At 36.8% G+C, this 26,910-nt stretch overlaps 1 protein-coding gene across 1 annotated transcript in view; it reads left to right on the top strand.

Annotated features, from left to right (window-relative positions):
* The first annotated feature begins 6,167 nt into the window (after nt 1-6,167).
* Nucleotides 6,168-26,910, top strand: part of LOC150104706 (fat-like cadherin-related tumor suppressor homolog) — a 573,066-nt gene continuing 552,323 nt past the window's right edge. The window contains exons 1-2 of the mRNA XM_090395611.1: nt 6,168-6,419; nt 22,676-22,839. Of these exons, the coding sequence (XP_090251737.1) occupies nt 6,168-6,419; nt 22,676-22,839 (416 nt within the window). The remainder of the gene's footprint in view (nt 6,420-22,675; nt 22,840-26,910) is intronic.

The following is a 26,910-nucleotide window of genomic DNA, read 5'->3' as shown; positions in this document are numbered from 1 at the left end:
TAACCACACTCTTACCCAACTTCCAGGAATGATCTATTGTTCTGTCCCCTCTAGCCAAGTACTGAAATAATTCCCTTGTATCAATCCTATAAAATCCTTTAAGTAACTTAAATGTTTCTATCATATCCCCCCTCCTTTTTGACTATCAACTAATTTTTGCAAGCCACAAACCCTCAATCTGTCCTCACAGGGAGCATTACACAGACCACTCACCTCTGTATCATCTCAACCACTTTCTCATCTCCAAGAAATCCAGGTGACCAGACCTGAGCACAGTAATCCAGATGTGGTTGTATCAATTCTTTATAAAGAGGAATAATAACTCCCTTAGCTCTGTTTGTTAGTGTGTTCTTCAATAACCAGAAAATCCTGTGAGCTACTCTGGCTACTTTAGCAATATGTCCTCTAAGCTTTTACTCTCTGCCTACTGCTAACCCCATATCCCTGGCTTTGTAAATTTCCTGGAGTACAGTTATTACCTCAATGTGGTACACAGCTTGTAATCTTTGTATTCCAAAATCAAAACTTTCCACTTTCCACATCAAAATGACATTCATTATTTTTTACCATACTGCCAGTCTATTTAAATTATTCTGGAAGCTATCTACATTGCCTTGATTAACTATTGCCCTACCCAACTTTGTATCATTAGCAAACAAATGAATATATCTCTTCAAATAACTGTCGATTATTTCTTCTTCTTCTTCTTCTTCTTCTTATTATTATTATTATTACCACCTGAAGACCTCATGGAAACAAAGACTCATCTGGGAAGTCCTTTTATCACACGCACACACACAGCTCATTATACCATGTTTTAAACACATTCAAACTCTTTGGAGACACCACATTCTCAGGCAAGGCATTTCATTCATTCACAACTCTGCACGAAAAAACCTGCCTTTCACTCCCCTACTCACACCCTCTTTATACAGTTTCCAGGGATGACCTCTGGTTCTCCCCTGATCTCCCACTATTCTCTGTAAAACTTCTCCAGCATTGATCCTATAACAACCCCTTACTAACTTGTAGGTCTCTATCATATCTCTCCTCTTTCTCCTGTCCACCAGACTCTGTAAATTACATCTTCTTAATCTTTCCTCATACCTGACATTCCAGAGATCAGAAATCTGGGCACAATAGTCCATGTGTGGCCTAATCCTTATACAACAGAACAAGAATCTCCCTACTTCTACAGGTCAGTGTCCTCCGCATCATTTCCAGAAGCCTTTGTGTTGTCTTCACAATTTTGGTGATGTGTCCCCTAAATTTTAGATCCTTATCTACTATCACCCCCAGATCTCTCATTTCCTCTACCTCCAACAATATATTCTCACCAAGCATAAATTCTGCATCCCATCTTTGTTTTCAAAATTTTAAAACTTTACATTTTACGACATTGAATTCACATCTCCATTTCCGTGCCCAATCACTCAATCTATTCAAGTCTTCCTGTAAGGCCACAACATCTTCACTACACTTCATGGTTCGTCCGAACTTTGCATCATCTGCAAACAACTGAATATCTCCATTCAAATCTTCACCTATATCATTAATATACAAGTGTAACAGTAATGGATCTAAAACAGACCCCTGAGGCACTCCACTAGCGACTTTTCTTTTCCTGGATATCGCTTCCCTATACACAACTTGTTGATACCAATCAGATAGCCAGTCTCCAATCCAATGCACCAATCTAATATCCAACCCCATCTGCTCTAGTTTGACTGTCAACCTATCATGAGGTACTCTATCAAACCTTGGCAAGGCATTCCTTGAATGGGTCTGTTTTAGGTCCATTACTGTTTAACTTGTATATTAATGATATAGGTGAAGATTTGGATGGAGATATTCAGTTGTTTGCAGATGATGCAAAGTTGGGACGAACCATGAAGTGTAGTGAAGATGTTGTGGTCTTACAGGAAGACTTGAACAGATTGAGTGATTGGGCACGGAAATGGGGATGTGAATTCAATGTGTCTGTGTGGTTACTTTGAGATATATTTAAAATTTTCCATTATAGAAACTTGTATGTTGCTAAAGGAGTTATAAAATAGATGCAGAAGACTTTTTTGGTTGGAAAGGCAAGAACCCATGAAAGTTGAGTAAAATTGTAGTTATTAGGAATGCATGGACCAGATTTTTTGAGAGTAGAGAATGAGTAGAATGGATAGCTAGAGGTGATTGTAAGTGCATTGTAAAAGTATGCTAAATGTCTGACTAATAGTAATGTGTGTGTGTGTGTGTCTCCCACAGTGAGTTTTCAGACTTCATGGGGATGCTCATTTAATTATGATTGTCCCATTGTGTTACTGGTTATATACTGAGAGAAGTAAGTAACAAGGAAATTGCCTCCACCAAAGATTTCCTCCAGTATTACTCCATAACAGAAAGCTCTGTTGTGAGTCATTCTTAGCATATATTCATTTTGTATATTCAAAATACAGTTTATTTATGCCTAGTTGTTATATCTCTTGACAAAGAGGAAATTATGTGTGTAGTTTGTGAAACAGTTTCTTGCATTATTCAGATTAAATATTTTTGTTTCCCAGTATGGCATTTTTACTGAAACTTCATTAAAGACAAAATGTGTCTGTGTGGTTACTTTTAAAAATATCTCATTTTCCATTAACCTGGTGTGCTGAGTTGTCTGACAAAATAACTTGACTTTCATTAATCAGATATTTTGTGAGAATTACATGGTTAATCCTATTTCTGTAATAATATTTTTTCAGTTATATACATCATTACTTCCTTTCTTATATTAGATTTAAATGTCTTTAATGACTAAGCAATTCTATTGCTTAGCAGTAATGATAATAACTAGGCATAAATAAACTGCATTTTGATAATAATGATGATTCTTACTGAGTTTGATGATTACATCTGTTTCTCATCTCAGAGATTTGAATTTCTGAAAGAAGAACTTGCCAACATTGTCTGAAAATGGCCATACTCGACAAAACCACAGAGCTGTGGAGGCATAGTGGCTTAATAATAGCTAATAGTAGTAATACTACCTTTAGTCCTCATGCCAAACTCAACTTATCAGGATGTGTAGTTATCTTGATAAATTGAGGAAGGAGGATAAGATACTGCCATTGTATAAAGGCAATAGCATAGAATTATCAAATTGTAGGCCTGTTTGTATTTTTCTTCTGTAATTTAAGATGTTGGAGAAGTTAGTAGGAACTCGTAAACTGAATTGGGCAGAGACGAGCAATATTATTTATGCAGGCCAGGATGGATTTGTTAAGGAGGATTCTTGATTTAATAATTTTGTCATATTTTGTAATAGAGTAACAAGAGGAGTGGATGAGGGTAAGGCATATGCTGTCATTTTTAATTTAGAAAATGCATTTGACAGGCAAGAATGGGGATGTGCCTAATATCAAGTTGGTTTTCTAGTTGCAACATATAGGTTTTGATATCAGTTTAGTTGATTAGACTAGTGACTTGCTTTCTGATATCAGAGCATTGTATATGAGGCAGCAGCATCAGAAATGTTACAAATGGAGTTTCACAGGTTTCTGTACTGGGACCATTACTGTTCAGTCTGTGTCAATGATATTGTTACATGATTAGAGAGAGAGAGAGAGAGAGAGATTTAATTATTTGCAGATAATGCGAAGCTTGGAAGGGTTATTAGTAATAGTGCTGATGTTTTGGCTCTTCAAGAATATCAAATAAGCTGGAAAGGTGGATGAATGCATGGGACATCAGTGTAATGCAACCAAATGTAAGGTTTTAAAATTTAGGATCTGCAGATGGAATGCATCATACTACTTACTTGGTGAAATTATAATGGGAGGAGTGGAGGAAGCAAGAGATCTTGGGGTGATTGTAGATAGAAATTTAGAGTTCAGAGGACATATTGCAATGGTTATGAAGATATCTCAGAGAATTGCTGCAATATTGAGGAGGGCATTGACCAGGAGAGATAAAAGGATGGTTGTCCCATTGTATAAAGCTTTCATCAGACCACTGAATTTCTGTGCTCAGATCTTGTCTCCTATCACCAAATCAGTCTGTTACCTTGACAGGTAATAGACTGATTTGGAGGAAAATTGTAGATAGGAAGTTAGTAATGATGTAAATTTTTCATGAAGTACTATCATATCCTATACACCTCTTGAGGATACATGGCAGGAATTTGATGATGATGATGATGACGATGATCTTGTCTCCAGGATTTGAAGGATATGAAGTAACCTTGGAGATGGATAACGAAAATGATATCAGGGCTATACAATGTTGGTTATGAGAATAGACTGAGGTCTTACATGCTGCAGGATTTGATGGATAGAAGAAGGTGGGGGTGGGGAATATGATTGAGACATTTAAGCTGTTGAAGGGTTATTTTTGGATTAACAATGGGGAGATTTTTCATATGGTAGCACAAGCACAGCGGGCTATCCTTTGAAGTTGCAAAAGGAAATAATGAGAAAAAGGGGTAAGTAGTAAGTTTTTTTGCATGGAGAGAGTGGTAGGAGCATGGAGTGGATTACCTGAGTGGGTGAGGAAAGTGTAAACATTGGATGAGTTTAAGGAGTGGTAAAATAGAATTTGTGTTGACTAGCATTGACCTCCCACCCCCTCATGATAAGTCTTGTGATTCCATGGATATCAAGAAAATAATAATTCCACAGGTATATATACCAGTCCATGCAGACTAAATTGTATCTTGCATTTGTCTCAGATTGGACTATGGAAGGTAGTCCATGTCATAATAGCTCAACAAACCTTATTCCGCAAGATCAATTGGTGTAAGATACAGTGCCTAAACAAGCCAATGGAAAAGTAACCTTCATGCACCTGGAACTCTTCCCAGTGATCTGTGTTACATGGCACAGCTTATTCATTGAGATGGATAAGTAGCTGTGAATATGAAGAGGTGAACCTGGTCAGAGTGGGTTCATTCATTCCATGCTGACAGCAGCATGAATAACTGGAATTTATGGATTCAGCTGATATTTATTGAATCAGCTGTCCATGACAGGGTCCATTCTGATATGTGCCATTCTGTTCATTCTGATATGTGCCTTTACAAACCACTTACACTGTGCTACCATTTGACCAGTTATGATTTGTTTGTTAGAATGCAGTTCTTATAATCCTCTCACATGAGCAACTTTGGCCACAGGACCATCATTGGTTGGATATTTTTGGATGTTGTATATGAGGAGTATTGGAGCATTCCAGACACTGTGCTACATACCAAAGAATGGATGAATTCAGCAGTATAAGAACACATAGTGTGGCTGAGCATTGTGATACTGCCAGATTATGCTGTTGCATCAGAAAAGGGCCACTCTGTATGGACAGTTCTTTGGTAGTATCTTCTAATTTGCTCTACATGGTGTAATAATAGTAAAGCAACAGCTGATTTCATGGATAAGATTGGAATGCACCTAATTATTATTATTATTATTATTATTCAGGCCTCCATGGAGTCAAAAGACTCTTTGTGGGAGGTCCTTCCTTCATAAAGTCTGTCAAGATTCATCGAGGGGAGGTCCCCCTTAAGAAACACAAAGTCTATCATATCACTCCTTAAACTCATTGACCGTTCTCGCTCTCACCACTCCATCAGGCAATGCATTCCACGGTTCAACCACCCTGCACGCAAAGAAACCACTCCTCACCCTCTTGCTCACAGTTTCCTTTCATAACTTCCAGGGATGGCCTCTTGTCATCACTCCTTCCTGCTGTTCAACCAAGCGAAAGAACTCCCCAATGTCAACCCTGTAACCACCTCTCAACAGTTTAAAAGTCTCAATCATATCACCTCTCCTTCTTTTATCCACCAAACTCTGCATTTTCCCTCAGCCGATCTTCATAACTATCCTTGTACAGTCCTGAAACCATCTTTGTCATCCTTCTTTGTATCCTTTCCACAGTTAATTTATCCCCTTCAATAATAAACTGGCTACTCAATGCATACCTATATATACGATAATTTTATGAAATGGCAACAGTTTTATTTACACTCTTGATAAAGTGAATTTTAGTATACATAGTAGAGAAAGTACAGCATTTCTCTATGATGATTTATTATGAATGAATGACAATGAAACAGTTTTGTTCTTTTTCACATTGCAAGAAAATTTGAATTAACCTTCTGTCCAAATGTAAGAATATGTGTATAATATATAACCCAGTGTAGCATGTTGAAAAGTATTTCAGTTCAGTTGTCTTTAGATAAAATTTATGAACATAAATATTTTAATATGCAGTTTACTTTATTGGCAGGAGGAAATGTTGGAGATGCATTCATGATTCAGTTTGATCAGGGAAAGAAACATACAGCATCATCACAAGGAGCAGTTTTACTTGCTCGTCCTCTGGATCGTGAGACACGAGAACATTACAATCTTACAATCTGTGTTACTGATGGTGTTCATAATGTTTTCACAGTGGTAAGTGGTTCACTGTTTAAAATTTCTTCATCAGATAATTACAATGAGTTACATAACATGTGACTGTTCATTTCAAGACAGAATGATTCATTTATAATTATTATTATTAAGAGAGACTTCCAGGAAATCAGGGACTCATTGAAGGAGGCCATACTTCCTTCACCAGCTGTCATACCTGTTCTTGAATTTATTCATACTACTTGCACACACCGCATGCAATGGCAGTCTATTCTGATCATGCACCACACTGAGAGAAAAATCTAGCCCTCATCACTTCTTGACTGCATTCATTCTTAGCTTCCAAGGATACCCTCATGTTCTTTCCCACCTTCCATAAAATGAAAAATTCCATCTACTGAGTATGACCCTTACAGAAGTTTCTAATTCTCAATTATATCACCCTCCCCTTTCTCCTGTTTGCTAGTGTCTGCAGTCTACAAATTCTCAGTCTGTCTTCATAATCAGTATTCCACCATCCCAGTGTCATTTTTAACACTGTCCTTTGCATGCTCTCCACTGTATCAGAATCACCACAGAAACCAGGAGACCTGTGAACAATAGTCCAAGCAAGGTATTATCAAGGCCTCAATGAATTTCTGAATGGAACATTCATAAACTTAGCCACTTCCCGAGTGAGTACTTGATGATCACTGTCACCAATGGAGACAGAAATAGTTACATCTTTAACTAAAATCCCCTCTGACACTATAATCAGATCTAACACTCTTTGACCTTGAGTTTTCACTGTCACATGCTGCTTGAGGACGTTACAACCAGCTTGTTAAATGCAGTTCCATTCTTCTCATGAGATTATTTCAGTATTTGGATAATTAAAGTCTCTCATATGATTACTCATTTCTTACCCATCATCTTTATTCAATAATGCATTTCTTTGTGACTAGCAAGACTTCATCTTAAATGATGGCTTCAAACTCTCTGCTACATAAAACACTGTTACTAGTATTGTAGTTATAGGTCTCAACTCTAGCTGGATTCAAGTCATCCAGTATCATTAGCAGTGCACCCCCCCCCTCTCCTGTCCTGTTTATCCTTCCTAAAAATAGACATTACAATACAAATTAGTGTGTCTACTTCTGATAGCTATGTCTTATTAATGCTTACATCAACTTGCACATCTCTGTTCTTATCAAGTGCCTCACTTATTATTATTATCCTAATATCACATGGAGTCAAAGACTAATCTAGGAGGTCCTTTTATCATACACAAGCTCATCATACTGCACCTAAACAGACTCAAATTTTATGTAGACACCCCTCTCAGGCAAAGCATTCCAATCATTCACACCTCTGCATATAAAAAAAACATGTTTCTCACTCTCCTGTTCACACACTTCTTATAAAGTTTCCAGGGATGACCTCTGGTTCTCCCTGATCTCCCACCATTTTCTGTAAAATCTTTTCAACATTGATCCTATAACAATCCATTACTAACTTGTTGGTCTCTATCATATCATCCCACTTCCTCCTATCCACTAGACTCTGTAAAGTGCATATTCTTAACCTTTCTTCATATTCGACATTCCAAAGATCAGAAATGCTACCTTAGTCAGTCACCTCTGGACCCTTTCCAGCATCTCTTCATCCTTTTGAAACTAGGTGATCAAATCTGTGCACAGTAGACCACTTGTGACCTAATCAGAGACTTATACAATGGAACAAGAATCTCCTTACTTCTAAAAGTCAGTGTCCTCCACATCATTATCAGAATTCTTTGTACTGTCCTCACAATTTTGGCAATGTGTCCCCTAAATTTCAGGTCCTTATCCGCTATCACCTCAAATCTCTTATTTCCTCAACTTCCAATAATATATCCCCACCAAATGTAAATTCTGCATCCATCTTATTTCCCAAATTTTAAAACCTTACATTTTGTAACATTGTTACTGGTGTCCCCATTCCCATGCCCATTCACTCAATCTATTCAAGTCTTTGTAACGACCCAACATCTTCTCTACTCTACTCTTCATAGTTCATCCTAAATTTGCATCATCTGCAAGCAACTGAATATCACCATCCAAATCTTTGCCAATATCATTAACATACAGGTTAAACAGCAATGGCCCTAAAATTGACCCCGAGGCACACCACTAGTGACTTCCTTCTTCCAGGATATTGCTCCCACATACATAACTTGCTGATACCTATCAGATAGGCAGTCTGCGATTCAATGCACTAATCTAATATCCAACTCCATCTGCTCTAGTTTGACTGTCAACTTTTCATATGGTAAACTATCAAAAGCATTTACAAATTCTATGTATCTACTGTGTATCCCTCTCCTCTGTCCAAGGAAGCTCTCACCTTATTGTAATAAGTAGGTTACTAAAACATGACTTCCCTTCAGCAAATCCATGCTGTCCATCAAAGATAATACGATTGCTTTCAATCCAATTCTGGATCCTAGTTTTCACCAGCTTCTCCATCAACTTAACCAGAACACCTGACACACTGATACACCTATAATTTGATGCTTGAGTTCTGTCACCTCCCTTATGAAGCTGCACAATCTTGCCCTTCTTCTACTCCATTGGAACTTAACCCAGCACAGGACTCACATTAAAAAAATAAGTCAAGGCAGATGACAATTCCCTGACATTCCTTCAGAATATATTGTGATATATTATCAAGTCCCACAGTCTTATTAACATCAAATTTGCTCAATTCCCCATACACCTCTTGCTCACTTCAGTCAGTCTCTCCTCCCCATCATCTACTGCTCTCAAACTCTCCACAATGTCACATTTACAAGAACGAAAGCCCTTTATGAGCTGCTTGTTAAGTATCTCTACTATATCTTCTGTAGCAGTTGCTCTTATACCATTTTCTTCAATCAATGTAATCCTTCCATAATCATTATTTTTTTTTGCTGGCTACACAATCAAAAGAACTCCCAAGGATTCTTTTTGGCTTCATTAGCTAACTGCCACTCATACTTCACTTTTGCTACCCTTACCAACCAAGTCACCCTCCTCGCCTGATCTTTTTAATCCCCATGGAATTAGTTATTACTGTTTCTCTTATGCTGCCTCCATAGTGACTTTTTCCTTTATATCACATCCTTAATCTCTTCACTCATCCATTTCACACCTACCTTATTGAACCTTCTGACCCTTGGTACATTTAGACATTGCTTCTAGTAGATAGTTCTTGAATATTCCCCAAGCTACATTGATCCGTTGTACATCTAATGCCTCATGTAATGCTACACCTGCAAGCTGTCTCCTGACTCCACATAATCACCAGCCTTGTAGTTTCACATATACCCTTTTCTCGCAGAGGTCCTCACACTGCTGGCAACCACCCAGGTAATCACTTCAGGTAACTACTTATGCAGACATTTTTGTTCATGCCTAATAGGTCCGAATCAAACAAACACAAAATTGTTCTCTCCTCATAATCATTTCCATAATAATACCCATTTCCATCTTTATCACAATTACATAACATTGTCGCCCTTACATGTAAATGTTTACCATTCCTTTTATCATAATTCAGTTTCCCTGATTCTCTCTCTGAGTCAGGGACAGTTACACAATCTGATTATTTGGAATAATCAGACATTACGATTAAGATTTTAATGTTTAAATCAAAAGTCACAACAAATAACTGATCCCAAATTTGGTTGCAGTTGAATATTCAAATTAAAGTTGGAGCTAAATCATATTGGGAGGTTATATGTCATACAACTCACTGTATATAGTTGTATATTATTTGAAAAACATAAAAAAATCTTACTACTTTAAATTTTGAATTATAATTTTTTGTTTCCTCACTTTTTTATTAATAACTAGAAATTAATAATGATTACAACAGCTTTGAGATCATTTTATGTGAGTAGGAATTTTAGATATTTAGTGGCTTGTTACAGTATGCCAGAGGGGGGGGGGGGATTCTGAATAGTTTGAGCAGTTGAGACTAGTGAGTAACATGCAGGTGATAATAAAAGATGACTTTATCTATGGAAACTGAGTTATGAGAAGTTGAATGAGTGGTTTGAGAGTAGCATGGTGATAATATTTTAGAGAATTTTAGCTATCTTTACTAATGTATCCAGAATATAAAGGATGAAAATGGATTTCGTTGCAGGAGGGATGGGGGCATACGCATTATTTTATTTATTTTGTGAGGTTTGTGACATTGGCCAAAAAAAGTTAGTTTAAAAGGCTTAGTATAAAAGGCTCAGTTTTTATAGTTTTTAAATTTTTTGATGTACTAATTATATCTTTATATATAAATTTATTATATATATATATATTTATTAAATATATTTTAAACTAATATCATACACAAATTTTATTACTCTTTACAATTTAATATTGATTTTTTTATGTAATGTGAATTTATATACAAAAGCTTCAGTCAGTTGCATATTGAAAAAGTGGTGAGGGTAACTCAGAGGATTGCTGCAATACTGAGAAGGACGCTGACCTGCAGAGATAAAAGAGTTATCATTCTGTTGTATAAGACCCTGATCAGACCACACTTAATCTTTATTCTCAGATTTGGTCTCTCTCCTCATAATCATTTCCATAATAATACCCATTTCCATCATTATCACAATTACATAACATTTGATGAATTTGAAGGGGATAAATTATTATTATTATATTATTATTATTATTATTATTCAGGCCTCCATGGAGTCAAAAGACTCATTGTGGGAGGTTCTTAATAAGAACATAAAGTCTGTCAAGACTCATCGAGGGGAGGTCCCCCCCTAAGAAACACAAAGTCTATCATATCACTCCTTAAACTCATTGACCGTTCTCACTCTCACCACTCCATCAGGCAATGCATTCCACGGTTCAACCACCCTCCATGCAAAGAAACCACTCCTCACCCTCTTGCTCACAGTTTCCTTTCGTAACTTCCAGGGATGGCCTCTTGTCATCACTCCTTCCCGCTGTTCAACCAAGTGAAAGAACTCCCCAGTGTCAACCCTGTAACCACCTCTCAACAGTTTAAAAGTCTCAATCATATCACCTATCCTTCTTCTATCCACCAAACTCTGCAGTCCCCATTCCCTCAGCCGATCCTCATAACCAAAATTGTACAGTCCTGAAACCATCTTTGTCATCCGTCTTTGTACCCTTTCCACAGTTAATTTATCCCCTTCAAATCCTGGGGACCAAATCTGAGAACAATAGTCTAAGTGTGGTCTGATCAGAGACTTATACAATGGAATGATAACCCTCTTATCTCTGCAGGTCAGTGTCCTTCTCATAATTGCAGCAATCCTGTGTGTTATTTCACCACCTTTGCAATATGTCCCCTAAATTTCAGGTTTCTATCAATCATCAACCCCAGATCTCTTGTCTCCCCTACTTCCTCCAGTATAACTCCTCCCATAGAGAATGCAGTGTCCCATCGATGTTTCCCAAACCTGAAGACCTTACATTTTGCTGCGTTATACTGACACCACCATTCATTTGCCCATCTATCTAGCTTATTCAAATCCTCTTGCAGGGCTACCACATCTGCACTATTACTAATAACCCTTATCAACTTCGCATCATCCGCAAACAACTGAATATCTCCTTGCAATCCACTGGCAATGTCACTGATATAAAGGTTAAACAATATAATTGACTATAAAATATAATGAAATATAAAATTGACTGTGGAAAGTACAGAGGTGGATAACAAAGATGGTTTCAGGACTGTACAATGTTAGTTATGAGGATCGATTGAGGGAATGTGGACTGCAGAGTTTGGTGAATAGAAGAAGGAGAGGTGATATGACCAAGACTTTTAAACTGTTGAGAGGCAGTTATAGGGTAGACGTTGGAGAGTTCTTTAACTTGGTGGAACGGCGGGAAGGAGCGATGACAAGGGGGCCATCCCTGGAAGTTACGAAAGGAAGGTGTGCGTTAGTGGATGAGGAGTGGTTTCTTTGCATGGAGGGTGGTTGAACCTTGGAATGCATTGGCCGAGAGAGTGGTTGGAGCGGGAACGGTCAGTGGGTTCAAGGAGTGGTATGATAAACTTTGTGTTTCCTAAAAATGACCTCCCACGAAGAGTCTTTTGACTCCATGGAGGCCTGGATAATAATAATAATAATAATAGTTTTACAACATTATTGTAGTAACCTCCATTTAGTTGGTATACTAACTGTGGGAGACCCACATAACTAGTAACATGTCTGTCATGTTGCTAGTTAAATACAATACCCATAAACATTAGCCAACAACAATAATGCATCACCAAAATGGTTAGACTACTTGATATTCAAACTGCATCATCTGCTTGTCATATACAATTATAGGCAAATCACATAAGAAAAGCTAATATCCCAGTGGCAAATATCGTGGAATAGAGAGAGAGAGAGAGGAAGAAACAGTAAATTATACCAGATAAAATCTGTTGATCAAACTGTGGTAGTTGAGTCTTTACAGAGAGGGGATTTCTGTGCTGTCCAAAAACTCTCTTCAGTTTGGAGTTCTGAAAGGATAAACTCTCTCTGTTGACATTATCTGGTATTTCATCACTTGCACTTGTGGATTATCTTTGCTTTGTTTATGTTTACATTGACATTTGAAATAGTCACACTTCCTGAAAAAAGTGTGACTATTTATCTATAGGCGGATAAAAAGTTTGCATCAAATACCATGAAATAGAACAATCTGGGTTTGTAGAATGTTGTCACCTTTGCAAAGATTTTCATTAGAAGAAGCCTGACTACACCAAGAGTAAGTAATTGATGAAAAGAATGCTAAAAGTTTTTAAACTTGGTTATACTATAAATTAAAGATGCTAAGAAATTATATTCTTGGTTTCATCCTTTATTCAAATGTAAGCAAACAAAGTTTGTGCATCAAGTCACTTCACGACTGGGTTACTTGTATATAGAGGCTAATGACTTCACATCAGTTGCCTTAGTATCTTATATTGCAATGCATATATCCTTATGGACATATACAAAGCTGTGCATTATGGGAAGGGCTACTACCTAGACCAATTCAACCTTTATCAAGGTCTCATCAGTGGGAGCCACACCCAGAAGTGATACCAAAGTTGAAATAATACAGAAGTCATATTTCTATAAAATTAGCCAAAAATGTTCACACCCTATTACTAAAATACTCTGAATTAAAGATAGATGTTGCACTTGGTTATACTGTAAATTAAAGATGCCCACGATGAAGTGACTTCATGTGCAAACTTTGTTTGCTTCCACTTGGATAAAAGATGAAACCAAGAATATAATTGCTTGGCATCTTTAATTTATTGTATAATCAAGTGAAAAAACTTGCAACATATTCTCTAATCCAGAGTATTTTAGTAATAAATTGTGACATCTTGGTATCACAATTTATTACTAAAATTAATCAGAAGTGATACCAAGGTCTTAAACCTTGGTATCACTTCTGGGTTCTGGCTCCCGCTGATGACATGTCAGATTTCAGCAAGATAGGTACTTTGGTTTTCTTTCATTTGTTTTTCAATTTGATTATTTTATTGGTGCTAGTGGTGGTTTTGCCCACACTAGCACTGTGTTTTTTTGTAAATATAAAGTAAATATTAGAGTAAATATTAAGCTTGCTGGTAGTGCAATTAATGTCTGCATTACAAGATTACTTAATATTTACTCTAAAAAAAAAGTGGTATCACAGCTGCCATTTAGTAGCTCAAATTTAGTAGCACAAAACCAGAATATAATTTCTTGGCATCTTTAATTTATAGTATAATCAAGTGAAAAAACTTGCAACATATTCTCTAATCCAGAGTATTTTAGTAATAAATTGTGACATCTTTTGGTGACTTGTACACGTACATATGACTACTGCAGTACTTAAACTTTGGTATCACTTCTGGGTCTGGCTCCCGCTGATGACATGTCAGATTTCAGCAAGATAGGTACTTTGGTTTTCTTTCATTTGTTTTTTTGATTTGATTCTATTTTACTGGTGCTAGTAGTGGTTTTGCCCACACTAGCACTGTTTTTTTTTTTTTTTTTAGAGTAAATATTAAGTTTGCTGGTAGTGAAGTTAATATCTGCATTACAAGATTACTTTAAGTGGTATCACAGCTGCCATTTAGTAGCTCAAATAGAGCATTTTCTGGTGTTGTAGAATTATTTCTATATCACGGGATTATTTAATTCTCAGTCTTATGACTGAAAAGTTTTGTTTTTTTCTCTCTAACAATCAAATGCACAGGTTTTAGTCTTTTTCCCCCACCTGAGATAATTGTACCAATTCCTCCAAGATTGCGAACTCTAGGAATTGAAATTCCAGAATGTGAAGAAACAAGACGGGTGACAAAAGTTTCAAAAGAGATGGTTGGTGCTAATAAGATTTATTCTTTTATCCCATATGGCAGAGGGAAATATTTAATTTTAGTTAAAGATGTGGAAACAAATGACAAACTATTACAGGGTTTTACTTTTTAAGAGTTCACCTGGCTAGCCTAGGGAAGGAGTGTCCTAGGTTCGATTCCCGTCGCTGCCGTGAGGAGCTTAAGGATCTTCCTCAGCCAAGTTAGCCAGTCTTGGGCGTGGACAGCAGAGTTTTTTCCTCCAGTTTATCTGGGGTTTTTCATCCCGCAAGCAGGCAAACCGGTCCTCTGAACACACACGGATCTACAGCCATAAATACTTACCCCCCCCCCCCCCCCCATGATGGGCTCAACTTGCCCCAATAGGGATGAGGGAGAAAAGGGAGGGAACTCCATATGAATGAATAAATAAATAAATAACTTTTGAAGGCAGCACAGGAATTTTTAACCTGGCTCCCCACCATTACAGGAATAAAGGTGGGGAGCCAGGTTAAAACAGTAAAAACAAAAGATTTCCAATGGAATATATAGAAAACAGTAATGAAATTCTTCATTATTGAAATTGGGTAAGATTAGAAAATCTTAGAAAATAAGATTAGTGACAATACCAGAAAACCAAATTAGTTTTCTGGTGATGTCACCTTCACAATGGATATGAAGATGCCTGTACCAAATTTTGTCAACATCGGTACAACCTGAGTTATGGTCAACTATCCTGGAGTAAAGGCAGTGCCCACATTGTGGTTCATATGATCATTTGGGTGATAACTGAACCCAAATCTAAATGTTTCAACTGCATGGAGATCGAACATATTGCTAATCAGTGTCTTAAACCTTGTCAGAAATGCGAAAGTTCTGAACACCACGTTAACACCTGTCCTTTCAGAACTTTCGCTGAAAGTTCTGAAAGGACAGAATATAGCCAATTAGAAGATCATATATATCAGAGAGGCATAAAGAAGGGTTCCTGGATCTTCCAATTCAGTCTAGTAAAGACACTGCTTTTAAACAAACTATACTTGGTAAAATCACAAAGAGTGCATGACCAAATCATCTAGAAATTAGCCCCAAAATTCCAGTTCTGCAGGAGCCACTTTCCCAGTCAAATATTGTTGGAACATTAGTTTAAATTACCATAAATGAACCTAGTAGTACAACTGAAGAGATACAAAAAGAAATGCAAAAACATGAAACTATTCTACATGGAGAAACTGAAAAAGAAACAGAAAAGCAATTAGACAACTGAAAGAACTTAATATGCAGAAAAGATCATCAAAAAGAAAAAAGGAATTAAAAAAAATTCAGGATAAACAAAACAAATTTTAAAAAAAGGAACTCCCTCTAAAAGAAAAAGAAAACTTTTCAGGCTCAGAAGAGTTTATGGACTATGAAGAACCATCTAATGCTAATAAAGGAAAAGCAAGAGATACAATTAACATAAAAATAATAATGTTCACTGATTCAAAGTTTTCACAGTATGATTATCATCTACATGAAAATAAAATAACTAGCTTCCAAATCAAGAACGATATGCATGAAATTGAAATAATGGAAAGTAACTGTAAAAAAACTGGAAGATAGTTGTCAACAAGCAGTGTATACAATTGCACCTTTACAGATTGATGACCTCATTAGGTTCATCCAAATCTAGAAGTTAAAGACTTACCAGTGACACTTCACTAATCATAGTATCTCCTTTCTGCATTGCTTCATGAAATGTATGAGGATTCCGCAGGCAAATTCAACAAGAAACTATATGGAAACTTATGCTATTCCATAATATCAGGTTTTAGTTTCTCCAAGAAACATACTTCTGCAGTTTTAAAAATATAAAAATTTTAACAGATAAATATCGACTTGTTTCTGATTGGAGCTTTGGAAGATTTAACAGGGTTGGAGTAGAAGTTCTTATTCTTCCCCCCCCCCCTTATACTTGGGTCATTTTGTCATATCCAAAGGGATGCAGAAGGGAGAATCTTGAACAATAGACTGGAAATACTGTGGATGTGTAATAAGATTTATAAATGTTTATGCTCCATGCAATGGAACAGTTAAAAGAAAATTCTTCCAGGAATTGGAGCCATATTTATACGGTGCCCACTATATCATAGCAGCTGGAGACTGGAATTGTACTGAAAATCCCACATTAGACAAAATAGGAGGATATCCCCAGGAGTGGAAAAGTAGGATATGCACAATTAAAAACATGTCTTGGCAATGCCCAACTAGTAGACATACGGAGAATTCGCAATCCTACTCTCCAGGCTTACATGTAACATGAATCAAGTTATTGGTGCCTGTCTTGATTGAATTTATCTCTTCTTCCCTTATAAATAGGATAATTCAGATAAAACATCTTGACATCAACATGTCAGATCATAATCCAGTTCTACTCGAGTTCCACTGCATAGAACAAGTAGAGATGAGTTCTGGACCATGGAGACTTCCACCAAATTTTCCATTCATCTTTTCAGCCAAATTCGAGACCCTCTGTTCAAATTGGAATAATATTACCTGGAAATAGGATATGTGGTTAAAATTCAAACAAACAGTAAAACAAAATATGGGTGAATGGAGAAAGGAACAGGCTTTCCTCAAAAGAAAAAAGTTGAAGGACCTGTATAAAGAGAGAAGCTGGTTCATAACAAAATAATGAATGGTATAGGAACATAGAGATAGAAGTGGAAAGGAGAAAACAAGTAGAAGAAAGAAATGTTAAGAAAAGAATACAGCAGCACTTAGCAGACTAGTCTTCAGCTGCATTCTTTAATAGACAGTTCACTAAATTCTGCAAAGATAGGACTATCACTCAAATCTGCATTGATGATGAAGACATGTCCACCACTCAAGACATCCTTGACTCTTTTCAAAAACACTACAGAAATCTGTTTAGAGACAATATTCTTTCCCCCCCCTCCCTTCTTGGGTCATTCTGTCATATCCAAAGGGATGCAGAAGGGAGAATCTTGACAATAGACTGGATGAGGAAAGATTGAGAAGATGTAATTTGCAGAGTCTGGTGGACAGGAGGAAGAGGGGAAATATGATAGAGACCTACAAGTTGGTAAGAGGTTGTTATAGGATCAATGCTGGAGAAGTTTTACAGAGAATAGTGGGAGATCAGGAGAGAACCAGAGGTCATCCCTGGAAACTGTATAAAGAGGGTGTGAGTAGGGGAGTGAGAGGCAGGTTTTTTTCGTGTAGAGTTGTGAATGATTAGAATGCCTTGCGTGAGAATGTGGTATCTGCAAAGAGTTTGAATGTGTTTAAAAGATGGTATAATGAGCTGTGTGTGTGATAAAAGGACCTCCCAGATGAGTCTTTGACTCCATGAGGTCTTGAGGTGGTAATAATAATAATAAATACAACATCATTAGAAACATTAACATAGAGATAGAAGTGGAAAGGAAGAAACAAGTAAATGAAAGAAATTTTAAGAAAAGAATATAGCAACACTTAGCAGACTGGTCTTCAGCTGCATTCTTCAATAGACAGTTCACTAAATTCTGCAAAGAAAGGACTATCACTTGAATCTACCTTGATGATGAAGACATGTCCACCACTCAAGACATCCTTGACTCCTTTCAAAAACACTACAAAAATCTGTTTAGAGACAATAGTACTGTGAGAAATTATAACTCTTGGAACATTAATGGTTTTCCTGCTCTTACCCAAGATGGTCTTGACAGATCCATTACAGCATCTGAAGTTACCATAGCCAATAAAGAATGCAGGATCTGATGGTCTAGGGATAGAACTTTACCGTGAGGCTATACTATTTAATTCTTTTCTCTCTCATCAGGAAACATACAAAGTGAATTTGTAGCAAGTCATACCATCCTTATTCCAGAACCTAATAGAGATCACACCTTAATCAGCAGCTGGAGACCTATTTCTCTATCTAATTATTACTTTTATTACATGACACCTCCAAGGAGTCCAAAGACTCATTGAGGTGCTATGTGATATGCTGTGTGAGAGATAACAGTTCCTCCAATATGAAGGGGAAAAAGTATTAGCATATGCAGACCATGTAGTAGGCACTTATAGGGATAATGATTCAATATACAAAAGTTTTTAATATTTTGGAAAAAGTCAGCAATATCAGTGGACTAACTGTCAATACCAAGAAGATAAAATTAAAAGTTTTTGGAGATAGGATCTCTGAAGCATACTGTTTGAACTGACACCTAAGAGAGAGCCTCTTGCCATAGTTGGAATTCCTTTCTCCACCCCTTCATGATTACTAGTTCAAGAACTTATTCACAAAAAAACATTGAAATCTTAGAAGACTGGAAAATTGGCCACTTTCTTTGCTTCTAAAGCTATAGTCCTTAAAATCACAATCTCCTACTCAGTTGTACATAATATAATCAATATTACAGACATTACAGAAGCTGAAGAAAAACAATTATATAGTAAACCTCTGCAATTCTTTTGGTCTGGCCAATACCAGGAAATTAAAAAGAAGGCAAAGTTATATTCCAATATTAAAATTCTGCTATTTAAGCAGTATATAACTGGTAATTAGTTTACGGAATTAACAACGCATATAAAGTATATTAATTAAAGGTAACTTTAATAAATAACTTCTATATTTCGGCAACGTCACGTTGCCATCTTCAGGAACATAAAGATATGGCACAAGCAGGCACTAACAAAAGCCTTTTACCAAAGACCAACCACTTCCCCTAGACCTACTTGGTGTATACCAGGTCCCTTGCAGCTGCAAATTGTCCTACTTTGGCCAAACAGGGAGAACAACAAATATCAGGATTTCAGAACACAAAGACTACATCCGGTTTCACCAGTACAGCCGCTCTGGGCTGGCAGACCATGCCTTAGATACCCACCATAGAATTCGTTGGAAGAAAACAAAAATAATACACCGCAGCAAGTTTAAATACGAAAGATTATTCAAGGAATCTTCAGCAGCTCTAAAAAACGTTCCTAACCTCAACAAATTTGGGTGCATGAAACTACCCCAAATTTGGGAGACTTGCATTTTGAGAACTTCAGCCCACCTGCCAAGTCAACCAAATTAGCCCACCAGAGGGCACCATTAGGACTTTAGGAACAATATTTGTTTCTTGCTTTCTTCCTCATTTGCTTTTGTTAGTGGCTGCGTGCACATACCATATCTTTATGTTCCTGAAGATGGCAACGTGACATTGCCGAAATATAGATGTTAGTTATTAAAGGTACCTTTAATTAATATACTTTATATGCATTGTTAATTCCGTAAACTAATTACTATATGACCAACGTATAAGCCTTGCTACTAGTATTTACGCAGTACTCTGTCAAAAATTCATAGAATATTGCCGACCAATCATATATATATATGCATACCTTCTCCAGTACTGTGTGGGTTTCCATCTCCTTTAGAATAAATGATTACATTGCCTGTTAAGTAATGAGAATGATTTTTTACAGCCCTTTAAATAAAAGAAATAAACTCATTTATAGTTTTGATCGCTAAAGTGTGATGTAATCACAGGTTTAACTTTCAAGACAGGTGATGCAGCAGTTTTCATGTGGCAACTGTTGAAATAGTGTGTGAGTGGAGCGTGTCAGAAGTTGCATCATTGAGCAAAGAGCTGTGATAAAATTTTACTGTGAATTAGGAAAAACTGCTACAGACATGTATCACGACCTAAAAAAAAAAGTTTACGGCAATGACCGTCTGAGCTTTGCAGAGGTGTTCCACTGGTTTTCAATGTTTGAAGAGGGGAGGGAGTCACTGGTCATCCCCCAATGCTGTGAATGACCAGTTTCTGCATGGACAAATAAAATGTGGTGAAAGTTAGAGAAATTGTTGCGCATGGCAGGTGAATAACCACTAGGCTACTTGCTGTGCAGCTTGGTGTCAGTAAGAAAATGGTCTTAACACGTTCGCTGCCACACTACTTTGGCATAGTTTGTTCCTGTATGCCAAGCAATTTCACTTCTTCAAAGTCAATACGGTAATCTCGTTGCCAGCAGTAATCGACATTCGAGTATACTCGTAGTTGGCTTGTGCAGAGCATATTCCATCTATGAGTATACACAGTTTTGCTGCTAGCTCCACAAGCCAAGCATTTTCACTTCTTCAAGGTCAGTACGGGTAACCTCGTTGCCGGCGGTAAGCGTCATACGAGTATACTCGTAGCTAGATTGTGTGGCTCATATACCAACTACGAGTATACTCGTAGTTGGCAGCGAACGTGTTAATCTTAGAGAGAGATTTGCACAAGAGGAAGATTTGTTCGAGGTTTCTACCACATACATTGATAAACAAACAGACAGAGCATTGAATTGCACGTGATCAGAATTTCATCCATGCAGTTGACCAAAAATTGTGATGTGTTGCAAAGAATTCTCAAGAAGTCTATGTATATCCATCTCCGACATCAATACTGCTGTCACCTTATTATAATAAGTAAGTAGATTACTAAAACATGACCTCCTTTTAGCAAATATGTGTTGTCCATCAAAGATGGTTGCCAACACATTTCTGGATCCTGATTATCGCCAGCCTCTCCAACACTTTAACCAAAATACCTGGCACACAGATTTACCTATAATTTGGTGCTTGAGTTCTGTCACCTCCATTATGAAGCAGTACAATCTTTGTACTGCTTCCTTCCACTCCTTTGGAACTTGACCCAGTATAAGACTTATATTAAACAAATATGTCAAGGCAGATGTCAACACCCTATCACATTTCTTCAAAATGCAGTGATATATCATCATGTTCCAGAGCCTTATTAATATCAAGTTTGCTTAATTCCCCATACACTCTCCATGATGTGACATTCTCTTTTATAAAGAGAAGGTCTAATCACTGCCATCCTACCATAACCATTATTATTTTTCTGGATATATATTGAAAGAAAACGCCCTAGGATTTTTTTTTTTTTTTCCTTCATTAGCTAACTGCTGCTCATACTGTCAGCTACAGCTTAACTGCATCATGTTCTTTCTCCTTATCATCTAAGTTCCTATAGCTGAATTCTCCATAATAATTATTCATTCTGTGCTCATTGAGCTAATTTTCCATCTGTGTCTTTTCCCCCCCCCCCACCTCTGCTGCTTATAGTAGCAACAAGAGCGTATCCATTTTGTTCTATTTAAACGGGTTTGTACCATTTGTCTTTCTCATGCAAGATAACTTCATGTGTTGCCTGTACAATCCTGACTAACTTCCAAACTTCTACTCAGAAAGGCTGATTGCATTTCTTCAAGTATCATCAGTAAAACCTTTTCCTCCTCCCATCCTTCTCTCTCATCCTACATGAAAATATAACAGCCTTTACACTGTATCTGTATAAATATATGATTCTCTATTGATTGATCATACCCAATAGGAATGCCTTTAATTTGTGGCCAAGTCAAAATAACCACTGCTCAAAACTCCTCACACTAATTCCTGTTGTTTCTGATATTAATAGACATCAGACTCAGAGGACACCTTGCATCATTTAATGGCAATCACATTTAGATTTCAAACCAGAGACTACTTAGCATTTTACAACCATTCCCATTCTCATACTCATTTGCCTTGAAGGTGCCTAAACATGGTTATCTGGATTCTCCTCTCCCCAGTAGTCCTAATTTTTCTGAATTTGCACTTTTATTCATTCAATAAAAAGTGCCATTTTTCCAGACAGCTAACTGCAACCAAACTCCATAATAATAATAATAATTTTGCTTTATATTTTGTGAGTAAAGTAAAAGTTGGATATATTCATAGAAGTTGCATTATGGTATCATATAATACAAACATTTCATTTATAATGAATGTGTATTTTTCCTGATATACAATTCTTGTAGTGTTAAGCTAAATATTGATTTGTAGTAATTGAGTTACACTTAAGTATTGAAAGAGTGGAAAAAATGTTTTTTGTACAATTATAGGGTATCTCTGCAAGGATTGAATATTTTTTGTTTTCAGTGTCTGAATGTATATTTTACAGCTTCAGGTGAAAGTGCATGCTATTAACAAATATCAGCCACAGTTTAGTGAGCCGACATATACTGTAGATGTTGTCGAGGACATAGCCATAGGAACAGAGATTCTACAGTTAGAAGCACGTGACAGAGATCATGACAACAGATTGCTTTATGCTATTCATAGCAGGTATGGCTTTGGTTGTTTAATATAAAAATAAAATCCAATAATAAAAGTAAAAGCTTCTTTTATTATTAGAATTATAACATTTTCTCAAGAAATGAATGTTATTATTGCTGAAGTTGTGTAAATGATTTTATTTATTATTTGCTGAAGAAATGTGAAAGAGAGTTAGTAATGTGTCTAAGACATGGTTCTTTAACTTGAGTCTTGACATATACTGATTCCTGAAATGCAAGGAAAGCTAGATAATTGCATTATTCAAGTTTGGGCCTAGGACTGATCATATTATAGAATTGTAGGCCAATCATTATCCATGGTGGAAAGGTTAATTAGGAATCATGTCTGGAGATGGATAAATAGTCCTAAAATCATCTCTAAAATCATCTCTAACTTTAACAAAACCATGGTTTTGTTAAAGTTAGATCTTGCTTTAGCAAGCTGCTCAAGCTCTGTAATAGAGACATGATTACCTTTTGCAAAGTGTTCCCCTTATCTAGAGTAAGGATAAGGGGAAATGATAACACTATAATACATCTGAATTTTGTCAGTATTTGACAAGATTCACATGTGAGGTTGTTATATAAACTGAAAAGGATAAGTTTTCAAAATAAACTTGTGATGTCGATAGTCAAGTGAATGATTGGCATGTATCAGAAAGTGTTGAATGCAGATAGTAATGGAAAGAGGATAACTAGTAGTGCATGACAAGATTCTATACTATGGTCATTGTTGTTTAACTTGTATATTAATGATATTGTTGATATAGAGCATGATAAGCAGTTGCTTGCTGATAATACTAGGATAGGGTAAGTGATAAGGTACATCTGATACACAAACTCTAAGCTGAATTGAACATGCTAATTCAGTGTCAGATTTAATGTTTCTAAGTGAAGTTATTTACTTTGGATTGAGGATGTTACAGCAGAGTATTATATTAATGAGAATTTTTTTGCAAGTAGTCAGTGAAACTAAAAGCTTCACTGTTATAGGCCGCATGCACACGCATACACAGAGAGAGAGAGAGAGAGAGGATTAGTTTAGGGACCATATTGCCAAGGTAGGCATCACACTGAATAACCTGAACCTTTGAAGAGAACACTGACTTGTAAGAAAATGGAAGCTATTGGCTTTGATAAGACTATCTGTAATACACAGATATGATAAATATGGGTTTTAAGTAGGTAAGGAGGCAGTTGAAAAGATCCAGTGGCTAACCAAGATGACAACTCACCCATGGAAATTGGTGAATTGGACATTCACCAATGGGGAATTGGACAATCAGACTTGTGCCTTTGGTCCCACAGAAGGTTGTACTAAGAAAGAGCTATAAAATTAGAGATCTAAACAGCAGAGGAGGAAATGAACACTAGGTATAGAGAAATATTTTGGGAAAATTTTAAGACAAAACTAAAACTAATAATAATGGTAAGTATTTGCTGGATTTCTGTTCAAGACATGGACTAGTCTTTACCAATACTATGTTTCCAAATAAAGATGTGCACAAATTCACAAGGATAATAGAATCAAGAAAGTATTATTGATTGTCATTGTTGATAGTGATATTTTCATGTTGGTTGAGGACACGAGAGCATACAGAGAATCTGAAAGAGGATATGATTGCCATTTAGTTTTAAGTAGAATAAAAATGAATTTTATACTAAAAAGATAAATATGTAAAATTTTTAAAAAGAATAGTCTTCCACATAGCTTTCAGAGGTAAATGTTGACTAATATACAAATATCACGGAAGAAAAAAAAAAAAAGAAAGTTTGAAAACAGTAATAAAACCTTTGAAAATCACTGGCAGACTCTGAAGAAAAGACTGATTGATTTAGCCAGAGAGAGACACGTGGGTGAGTAGCTGCAAGGACAGAAAAATCAGAACTCCATGGTGTACTCAGAATGTTAAGGAAACAATCATTATTATTAGGTATTGTTATCATTATTATTAGGTGTTATTATATAACACCTCCAGGGAGGCCAAACACTCATCGAGGGGCATGGAAAAGAACACATATCAAAAGTTCCTGGCAAGTGATTGATTGATTTAACCATTCAGTCTTGTCTGACTCTTGGTGACTTTGCAGGCAAATGTTCTTCATGCTGTCCTGTCAAGCACTGCCTCTTTTGGTTGTTTGATGTTCATGTTGTTATCAGCTTGAAAGGTGTTGAGCCAGGGTGGTCTTTGTCATCTCCCTTTTTCTGGTTCCACTGACCATGGCCAAATTAAGTTAGTCGTGGTCTAGTGATTTTAGTGTCCAGTGATGTTGCTGGTTTTATGAGCTCTAGCACTTCCCTATCTGTCACCCTGGTTGTGCTTGGTATTTGTAACAGTTTCTGCAAGCACCATATTTCAAATGCATCAATTTTTTTTCTGTTATCATTTTTTATTGTTCAGCTCTTGCACCCATATGTCATTATGGGAAAGACTATAGCTCTGAGTAAAGCAAAGACTTAGAGTGAAGTCTTTGCTTTTCTATATCTTATGCATGCTGACCATTCCAGTATGACCCTGAGTGATCCTACACTTCATTTCCAAAACTGACCGTGATGGACCTACTATCATGGTCAGTTTTTGAACCAAGGAAGATGAACTCCTGAACTGATTCAATTTCTTTGTCATTGATTGTCAACTTCACTTCTCCACTAGCTGCTGTTGTCATGATCTTTGTTTTCTTTATGTTAAGATGCAGCCCCATTTTTTTACTTTCTTTCTTGATTTTCTAAATTAGATTATTATTATTATTATGATTCAGGCCTCCATGGAGTCAAAAGACTTATCGTGGGAGCCTATCCTAGAAAACACAGTCTATCATACCACTCCTTGAACTCATTGACTGCTCGTGCTCTCACCACTCTATCAGGCTGTGCATTCCATGGTTCAACCACCCTCCATGCAAAGAAATCACTCCTCGCCCTCTTGCTCACAGCTTCCTTTCATAACTTCCAGGGATAGCACCTTATCCTCACTCCTTCCCCCTGTTCTACCAAGCGAAAGAACTCCTCAGTGTCAACCCTATAACTACCTCTCAACAGTTTAAAAGTCTCAATCATATCACCACTCCTTCTTCTATCTACCAAACTCTGCAGTCCACATTTCCTCAGCCTGTGTTGAACTAACATTGTACAGTCCTGATATCATATTTGTTATCTGTTTCTGCACCCTATCCACATTAATTTATCCTGTTCAAATTCTGAGGACCAAATTTGAGAACAATAGCCCAAGTGTAGTCTGATCAGGGCATTATGCAATGGAATGACAACTCTTTTATCTCTGTAGGTCATCATCCTTCTCAGTATTGCAGCAATCCTCTGGGTTACCTTCACCACCTTTACAATATGTTCCCTGAATATCAATCATCACTCCCCATATCCCTTGCCTCCCCTACTTCCTGCAGTACAGTTCCTCCAACAGAGTATGCAGCCTCCCATCGATTTATCCCAAATTTCAAGACTTTAAATTTAGCTGCATTAAACTGACTCCCCCCCCCCCATTGTCCAATCTCTCCAGTTTATTGAAATCCTCTTGGAGGGCAACCACATCTTCACTATTATTAATAACCCTTCCAAGCTTCACATAATCTGCAAACAACTGAATATCCCAATGCAATTTACTGACAATGATATAAAGATTAAACAATACGGGTCCCTGTACTGAACCCTGTGGTACCCACTTGTAACCTTCTCCCTCTTTGATATTGCTCCTCCCATATGCAACTCTCAGATACCTATCAAGTAACCAGTCCTGAATCTAGTTCACTAATCTGACATTTAATCCCATGTGCTGCAACTTAAATATCATCTTTTCATGTGGTACCCTGTCAAATGCCTTTGTAAAATCCACAAAAAATGTCTCAATATGCTTTTCCTTCATCAACCACTCTTGTCACTTTATTATAAAAGGCAATCATATTACTAAAGCTAGAGTGCCCCTTAACCACACTACCAGCCAAGATGTTTATAGAGTCAAGGTTATCATGGATGCGAGGTGCATATTAAAATTGTAATACCATTGATATTACATTGAAATATATGATGGATACGAAGTGTATCAGGATGCGTATTTGATCCATAATG

This window comes from Typopeltis vanoorti, chromosome 7, assembly GCF_054136105.1.
Source record: "Typopeltis vanoorti isolate ZY-2024b chromosome 7, IOZ_Tvanoo_1.0, whole genome shotgun sequence".
In the NCBI taxonomy this organism is placed as follows: domain Eukaryota; kingdom Metazoa; phylum Arthropoda; class Arachnida; order Uropygi; family Thelyphonidae; genus Typopeltis; species Typopeltis vanoorti.
The sequence above is the reverse complement of the archived record's forward strand: the minus strand, read 5'-3'. Positions and strand labels throughout refer to the sequence as shown.